The sequence below is a fragment of the Thamnophis sirtalis genome, unplaced genomic scaffold (assembly GCF_051295495.1).
Source record: "Thamnophis sirtalis isolate CommonGarterSnake01/CBP01778 unplaced genomic scaffold, rThaSir2_p1.2 scaffold_4, whole genome shotgun sequence".
Classification (NCBI taxonomy): Eukaryota; Metazoa; Chordata; class Lepidosauria; order Squamata; family Natricidae; genus Thamnophis; species Thamnophis sirtalis.
Genome location: NW_028261384.1, coordinates 97,043,875 through 97,052,978, shown reverse-complemented (window position 1 = coordinate 97,052,978; position 9,104 = coordinate 97,043,875). Strand labels below are relative to the sequence as shown.

Sequence of the window (9,104 nt, the reverse complement as noted above, 5' to 3'; positions counted from 1 at the left end):
ATATTTTGCCCTTGTTTTCCTCCCCCAAATCTAGGTGTGTCTTATACTTTGGAACATCTTATACTCCGAAAAATATGGTAATGTAATTTTATAACCCTCATTGTCTAACCAACAGCCCTCCAATGTGGAGTTATTGAATTGAATTGAATTGAATTGAATTTATTATATTTCTATGCCGCCCTTTTCCCAGAAGGGACTCAGGGCGGCTCACAACTCAAGTCGGGGGGGGGGGGGATAGGGGATACAAATAGGGGGGGGGGAAGACATAGACAAACAATACCACAATTTTAAAAACAACTCAACAGGCACACCATTCGAGCGGGGACAGGAACTCATCAGCCCCAAGCCTGTCGGAACAGCCAGGTTTTAAGGGCTTTGCGGAAAGCCTGGAGGGTGGTGAGGGTCCGAATCTCCACAGGAAGCTCGTTCCAGAGGGCCGGAGCAGCCACAGAGAAGGCCCTCCTCCGGGTGGTCGCCAGTCGGCATTGGCCAGTGGATGGAATTCGGAGGAGGCCTAATCTGTGGGATCTAATCGGTCTATTGGAGGTAATTGGCAGCAGGCGGTCTCTCAAGTACCCAGGTCTAATACCATGAAGGGCTTTATAAGTGATGACTAGCACCTTGAAGCGTATCCGAAGACCAATAGGCAGCCAGTGCAGCTCGCGGCAGGTTATCTAAGCAGGTTGGACTAAAATATTTGAATCACCTTGATCAGAATAAAAAAATGTATATATAAGAAGTCACACATTTTATTTCTACATTACCCGCCTACCCTTTCTCACAACAGGTTTTTCTGACATTCACCTAAATGCCCAAAGCCTGAAAAATGTCAGGATATGATTGACATGTCTCTCTGGACTTAGCTTCTTATCTATCTCTTCTACAATCACTCTTCCTATCTTCAAATTTCAAAGGCACTTATACCAAAGTAGGACACCCCAATTTACTAGTCATGTTGTGTCATAATTCATTTAATTTGTGAGCATGATTCAGGAATAACACTGAAGTATATAATAAACAATGATTTATAAGTAACAATGGGTGGTTGAGCACTGTGTTAAATTAAATGAGCCCTGAGGCGCAGTGATTAGAATACACTATTGTAGGCTAACTCTGCCACAGTCTATAAGTCAATCCTGACAATTTCAAGATCCTTCTAGCTTGCCAAAATGAGGGTCCAGATTTTTTGGGGACAATTCTAAACTGCCCTGTAAAGTACTATGGGGTGGCTTTCACTTCTAAATGTCATTGCTATTAAAACAGTTAAGCTATATTAATGGGTGAAGCAAGTGATCTAGCTCAGTTTTCCCAACAGGTGAAGTGTGTACATGTTTGAATGTGTGTATTTAGGCAAAAACACAGAAGACTGGTCAGGGAAACAGCATCATCATTTAATTTTGCCAAGTCACAGGAGAAAAACTGTAAATGTGGAAGAGTGCAAACTGGCCTTCGGAGAAGGAGTGCAAATGGCATTTTGTGAAGCACATATTTACGAGCATGCAAGGAGTACAGAACTAGGCAGGTCCAGGAGGGATGAGGTTGGATTTTTAATCTAACATACATAAATGGAAAAATGCAGGCATTCTTTTCAAGAGAAGAAAGAGAAACATGACACATGTGGAAGCCATTGCAAACTTGGCTTAATTCTTAAAAGAACGAGAATACTCATTCAGGAGGAATTGGTAGGAACAAGACCTATTCCTGTTTTAGTGTGGATAAAACATAAATACGGATCCAGCTTGTACAGTAGATTGGAAGGAAAAATAAAATGCTGGGATTTTGTTTAAGAAACAGGAAATTCTACATTCCCAAATGAAATCCTCAGACACCAAAGAGAAAGCAACAGCTGCTTCATTTTGGAAATATAATACAACCACAATCAAAGCCTGATGATCTTTCATCAATATTTTTTATAATAAACTATGATTAGGTCTTTTAAGAGAGAAAATCTCCACAGGCTTCATCAAGATGAAAACCTAGACACCATGTCATAGTTAACAAAGGTTAAGGATAGCAGCATTGGTAGTAAAAGAGGATGAAGAAACGTCTCAACTCCTCACAATACAATAAAATTTCCCACCAAAATTTCTATTTAGCCTGCCATCCCTGATTAAAATGAGAACTATACACAGGGCAGAGACAGGTGAAAACAAAACCAAATACGAAAACAATGAGCTAAGAGGATGTAGAAATGCTACTGCTAATCTTTGCTTCTCCGCACAGATAACAATCGACTTCCAGCCACTGCTTCCAATGCTCAGTCCGTCCATTGCCATTTCTAGCTGGAAAGTTCAAGGGTTTCCCCACTCCTTTTGCCCCTTGCCCCCTAACCCAGTTAGGGGGCAACCCAATTCTACTAGAATTGTGCAATTCTAGTAGAATAAAATTGACAACAAAAGGCAGAAGAAATGGGATTGGGATTGGGGATACATCTACATATTGGTCTAAAAACAGTCATTTGACAGAAATATTTCATCAGCAGTGGGAAAGAGAAAAGGAGGGAAAAAGAAATTGAAGAATGAAGATGCAATGTAACCCTGTAATAGACATGCCAACCACAGTGATTCACAAGTAGTGAAGAAAACAGTGCTCTAAGTGGAACGTAAGTGCTCCTCAACTTGGTACACCCAATATTCTAGTTGTACAACCGAGTTTCGTCCAGCTTTTCTAAAGCAGGCAGTAGGACACACAAACACCCCTTCGTTTTTATTGATGCTCCACTTGATCTTGCTGGTTTCCAAGTCCAGAGCTACAATTCTTTCCCAGGTGAAATTCCTGGTGTATGGTTAGATATGATGCTTCCCCTCTAGCCAACACCTTATCAAGGCCCAGTTGCTGCAGTTTCTCTACCAGGTTCAAGCTAAAGATGCTATTCGGACTCTTCTCAGGCTTTTTCTGTTGCAGTCCTGAAGTCCAATCAACAAAGCTTTCCGCGTGGTAGTGCCACAATGAAACCAAGGAAGAAGAAAAGCAAGAGGAGGGGGTTGGATCCCTAATAACGCAGGGCAGGGACACGAGCGCCAGTCCTTGGCTCTGTGCAGAAATACCTTGCTTTGCCAGTAGAGTCACCAGTCCAAGCTCCTTCTCTTTCTTCTTCTCCCTGTGTTGTTCCTTAAGGTGGGACTGAGGAGGGGAAGACAGACTCAGCCCCGTGCAGGGCCCACAAGACGGCACAACTGTATTATAAAGACTAAATAGGAGGAAGAGCAGGAGGAAGGGAAAAAAAACAAGCATTTAGTCTAAAGGTTTTAATATGTTTGGGTTAGGTGATTATTGCAAACATACATCCCAACCCACCTTGATTTGTTCTGCAATAGCCTCTCAATCTGTGCGGGCTAGGAATTCTGGCAACTGAGAAGTTTCTTTCACGGAAACCCTTTAGAACAATGTCTAAATTACAAGGTATTTTCTCCACTAGGTGCAGATGCCCGTGATTACCTGAGCCCTGAAAATACTAATTTTCTATATAAAATAAGAAAGGAGCACATAATGGAACAAACTGAATGGAGAAAACACCTTACTCCGCCCTCTTCCGTTCAGTCTGCAAAGTGAAAACGAAGGAAAGCTTTGCAGGATGTGGACTTGTGCTCCATTTCCACAAATGGCTCCTGCAATTTGTGAATAGGAAAAGAGAGATGCCCTAATATTTTGGGGCTTGACTGAGTACCTCTTTCCGAATTATAACAGCAGCATTTTAAAAAAGGTACTTTTTGGTTCCCTTTCAGGTAATTGAGACAGGCTCCTGGCAATTCCTATGGGCAATGGCTGCCTCCGGTTGTTCTTGAGGCAGGCTGAGAACTACAGATTATGACCCTTTAAGGCTCAATCCACCACAATTTTATTTTGAATTCGGCCTTCTGCAAAACAAAAGAAATCAACAGTACTATGTCCGCCATGATACAGTCTTTTTAGCAGTCTCGAGCTACAGGAGGGCCGCCTTCTCTAACCTGGCCCCCTTCAAGCGTGCGGGGACTACATTTCCCAAAATTCCTCAGCCATGACATCAATGCATCAGCGCCTGCTTTCTAAAATCAGGAACCTGGTCCTGCTGTCCAGGAGGAAGATATTTCCATTGGTACCTTATAGAAAATGATAGAAAAGCTCTGGCCCATATATTAATCCTGAAGTTGCTCCTAACATTACTACCAATTGCAGGGGGTTTTTTTTCACTGAGGCCACAGGTAGGCAATGACTGGCTATTCAGCCCCTTTCTTTCCATTTCTTCTGTGACTGTTTTTACAAACATATTCACACATATATTCCTAAGGCATACTAAAAATTAGGCCCCATTGACAACTGTATAAATTACATTAAATATAATGTACATTTTCTTCTAAGAACTTCCTTAATTCTGTGACCCAGGATGTTTGAACATTCCTAAGACTGGAACATTTTCCCTTTAAAAATATCAATGGGTATGTGATAGGGTAAGAAGACCTTGTCCCCAAGCCATCCATCTCTTAATTTTGAGTTTTTAAATTTTTAATCTGTGTGGTTTTAATATTTTAACATACCGCTTCCTACCCCCAAAAGTGGGTGAAAATTGTGGTATGTGTTATACATGGAATGTTGCCGAAGCACCGTCCACCCACCATTTTTGGGCTGGAGTGTCGCATTTTTTGCCAATTCCAGGCAGTGGGGATTGGCAGTAGCAACGAATGAGCTATGGCGAACAAGCCAGATGAATACAGGATAGACGCTGGGAGGCAAAGGCAGTTTTTTTCCTTGTTTTCCTCCCCCAAAAAGATAGATATGTCTTTTAGCCGGAGCATCTTATAGTGTGAAAAATATGATATTTTGATTACTTTTCTATGTGTTTTATAGCCTATAAGACAATTTATAGGACAGATGGATGTCATAAAAGTTCAGTAAATAAATAATAAAACATATTGTGAGTGTCCTATGAGATCTGACTTCTGGTTCACCCTGTATATCTTAGCCGTGAAAAACAGCTGTGTTACTTTGGGCCAGTCACTCTCTTTCACCCAACCCACTTCAAAGGATTGTTGTTGTGGGAAGTAAAGGAGTAGGAAAGTGTGTTGGATATGTTCGCTTTGTTAAAACAATAAAGGCAGGATACAAGTAAATAAATAAATAATCTGTAGGTTCCAATTGTTTGGATTTTTTCTTTTTCTTTTGCATAGCAATAGCAATTACATTTCTATACCGCTTCATAATGCTTTACAGCCTTCTCTAAGTGGTTTACAGTGCCAGCATATTGCCCTCAACAATCTGGGTCCTCAGAAGGACGGAAAGTTCTGAAATATGCTTTGTGTAAAGAAATAGTTGAAACTTAAGAGAAAATGTTCCAGGCTCAGATATGACACCTCCACTGACGTCATTTTCCACAGCAGAATGGCTCCTTGCCACCCTTTTCCAAATATTAATTTATTTATTGCCCATTTTTGATTTAGGAAAACGTCTCAACAGCATTAGTTTTGTTAGCTATCCATTTTTATCTTTCTGAGGACAGGATCAGCTGAGGCCTCAGCAGTGAAAGCCAGCATCACAAATTTCATTTCAGTTAGTTTGCAGAAAATAAAGAGATGTTGGCAGTAAAGTCTGCAAAAAAATAGGGGGTTAAAATCTTACTTTCCCAGAGAGGCTGGATCTAGCGGCCCATATCAACCTCTAGGGATGACTGCTGGGTTTGCAAACTGCTATAGGTTAGGCTACAGTGAGTTTGAGTAGCATATGGCTCAGCAAACCATGAAAGCTCCGCTATCATTTATTAATTAAATTATGGTGATCTGGACACAGCAGTTGGATTTTGTTGACCTGGGTTGAAAGTTTAAGTTTGTCATATACAATTAGTCATAATGTTGTAGATTCATGAGTCTCCATGCAAGCCAGGATTGCATGGACTGAAAGACTGAGAAAAATTGACTTAAATAAAGCCCTTCCTTCATTACCTTGTTCTTTTCTTATAATGAGCTGTTTAGGAGGAAGGAGTCCCATATGCTTTGCTTATCATCCAAATCCTCATCAATCCATTATCCTTCAGGAAAACCTTGTTAACATTAACCAAGCAAAGACAAAGAAATTCTCCAGAACAGGGGAAGGCTGATCATTCAATGCCTCTGAAATAAGAATTCCTTTGACTCCTTCAAATTGGCAACTGCACCGGAGTATAATGGGAGAGAAGAGGCTCAGAGCAACTAAAAGCCTCTGAAGAAGTATTTGAGCAATTGCATCCAACATTAATGTTGACCAAAGGCAGGTGCCTGTGTTTTATTATCCTACAATGACTTCTTACGGGCTTCCCAATAGGTGGTTTCTTAGCCAGGGTTTCATGAGCCGAGTATCAGCTTTGACTATCCGCCAGTTACCGTATTTTTCGGAGTATAAGACGCACCCTTTTCCCTCAAAAAAGGGTGAAAATCTGGGTGCGTCTTACACACTGAATACAGCATTTTTGGTCTCCTGAAACTCCACCCCTTTGCCAAAATGGACGTGCATAGCCTTTAGGCGACTTCCAGAGTGCTGCTGGGGAGGGAAAAAATGAGTAAAAAATGGGCCGTGTTTTGCTCATTTTGCCCTCCCCCACAGCCCCCAGGAATACTCTATAAGCCTTCTAAAGGCTATGCATGCCCTTTTTTTTGACAAAAAATGGGCCTCTTTTCGTGAAAAATGGGCCGTTTTTGGGAAATCTGCAGAGCACAAAAACTTTTTTTTAATTTGCCTCTTCAAAATCTTGGTGCATCTTATACTCTGAAAAATACGATAAGCAAGATGCCCCTAAGCATATGCAGTTATTTATTTAAAAAATAAATATATAAAGTCATTGTTTATCATGCAAATTTTCTGGACAATATACTTGATCACCTGAAATAATTTTAAATCAACCCCAGCAGTAAGGAGTTATAACTTCCTCCTCCCAATTCTATGAACTTCCATTCTCTATTTCCTGCAAGGCCTTGCTCCTCTCTGCAGCCATTATCCAATGGGAGGAGATGAATCAAGGAGGGAAATTCTTCTGCTGGAAGGAGAGGAAGGAAGCAGCAAGCAAGGATTTCTTACTTCAGGACTCCCATCCATGTGCCCTGAAGTCGCGCATATCAGGAGAATTGCCTGAAGTCAGGATTTGACAATGAGGAAGGAGAAGAATGCAAGACAAGAGGTAGAAAACAAAAAATCCCAGATGTGCCCATACACATCCTTTATGTAGGAAATGACCTTCCCTTGTAGGAGAAGGACAGGTGGCTGGAAAGCTTAAGGGAAGGGCAATAGGATGCTTACCTGGGTGTCACCATGGTAACCTCTTTGCTAGGGTGCATGATGCAACAGGTGGTGATGGTGAAAGTAGGCGGGGTCTGGGGCAGATTGTTAACGGAGTGAAAAACTAAACGGGACAGGAAAACAAAGGGTTATCGAATGAGTAGAATGGGGAGGGGAGTCATGGAGGTGGACAAACATCAAAGGAAAAAGGGAAGGGAAAAGCTTCTATGAACAATAGGGCATTAAATTTCATCCAATTTTTCAGCAATGATTCATAGCCTCCAGCTGGAAAAGGGGTGGAGAACCTGTGGCTCTCAAGATTTTACTGAACTACAGGTCCCAGCATCCCTCACTGTGGCTTAGATTGGCTGAATCCGCTGGTAATGACTGCCTGAAAAAGTAGACCAGTGAAGTTCATGAACTTCAATTCCAGAATTACACAGGAAGCATTGTTGTCTGGAGAATTCTGAAAATTAAAATTCATGTATCTTATATTTGCTGAGATTGAGAAACACTGAACTAAAGAAAACAGGTTCTCCAGTAGAAAGTTACTCCTAGAAGCCTTCTCTCAAACACATTCCCATGACCCCACCTGATTCACTGCCACAGGAACACTGTCAAAACACCCACAGTATATCTACCAGTAATGCTAAGTTTGGACTTCACAGCTGCCAACAAATTATGACTGCTTTCCTGTAGGAAAGTTGAGGTGATGTTTACTAACTTGCAAATCAGGATTTCCTCAAATCTTACCAAGACAAGCTAATATATATCATTAGGAGTGACCCTGCTTAGCCCACTCACCAGTTGCCCTTTCTTTGGCTTTAATTGGTATTGAGGTAGCAAGGGAAGACAAGGCGCTGGCATCAATGTCATCTTCTTCTAAGTCATTTAGATTGTGGACCTCTTCAAGATCAGTGTCAAGTTGGCGGAAATCTTTGGTAAGGACACCTGGTCGAGGGTCCAAGATTCCTGCCAGATGAGGCCGAGCCAGCTGCTGCCAGTGGTGCAGAGTCATAGAACCTAAAAGGAGAGAAGTCTACTTGAGTTTGCTGGACTCAATGGCAAATCCCAGCAAAATTCATTTGTAGCGTGCCTAAACAGAAGTATGGGGAATTGCAAACCAACATTATAACGAGAAATAGAAATTTCCAAACTACATGGACAACACATTAAAGGCAGGAGGGAATCTTGAAAGATTTAAGCCCCAATTGGAGGACACCAGTCACTTACAGATAGTTCTACAATGTCCCCTGGGGTATCTGTATATTTCAACTCTACGGGAATCCAACAGGAACATTGTCTAATTGGTTGTGTTTCACCCATTTCTATTCTGTGCTCTATAAAGCAGTTAAACCTGGTTGTATGGAAAACATACTGTATGTTTACAGTCCCATAACAACTTTTCTAAATCTATAATTTGATTATTCCTTGGTCAGAATTAATATGTATTTTTCCATGGGACAGCTGCAGTATCACTTGGCCCAACAATTCTGGATGGCTTTCTTTCAGTACAAGGAAAGTCACCCCAGGTTCAGACCCATTGTGCCATTTCCTCAGGAGGTTAGCATGGTAGATTTTCTTTTTTTCTATCTTCCAGTTCAATTTCATAATTCACTGACTCAATTCTTCCTTTTACTATGTAGGGACCTTGCCTCTTAGCCTGTAATTTGCTTTCCTACAGTAACAATAACAATGAATACTTGGCTTTCCTACAGTAAATTGCTTTGCCTTTAAGCCTTTATTACAGACTCTTTTCTCCTTCTCTGACTATTTCTAAGTGCTCCTGGGCAATGTGTCCTACAGCCGTGATAGCGAACCTGTAGCACACGTGCCAAAGGTGGCAAGCAGAACCTTCTCTGTGAGCACAAGCACCATCGCCAACT

General features: G+C 41.4%; 1 protein-coding gene across 1 annotated transcript in view; it reads right to left on the bottom strand.

The window, feature by feature from the left end:
• Nucleotides 1-676: 676 nt before the first annotated feature.
• HAP1 (huntingtin associated protein 1) overlaps nt 677-9,104 on the bottom strand; it is a 65,300-nt gene continuing 56,872 nt past the window's right edge. Inside the window, exons 15-17 of the mRNA XM_087714439.1 lie at nt 8,023-8,241; nt 7,240-7,342; nt 677-3,190 (exon numbers count right to left, since the gene is read on the bottom strand). Of these exons, the coding sequence (XP_087570565.1) occupies nt 2,707-3,190; nt 7,240-7,342; nt 8,023-8,241 (806 nt within the window). The 3' untranslated portion in view covers nt 677-2,706. The remainder of the gene's footprint in view (nt 3,191-7,239; nt 7,343-8,022; nt 8,242-9,104) is intronic.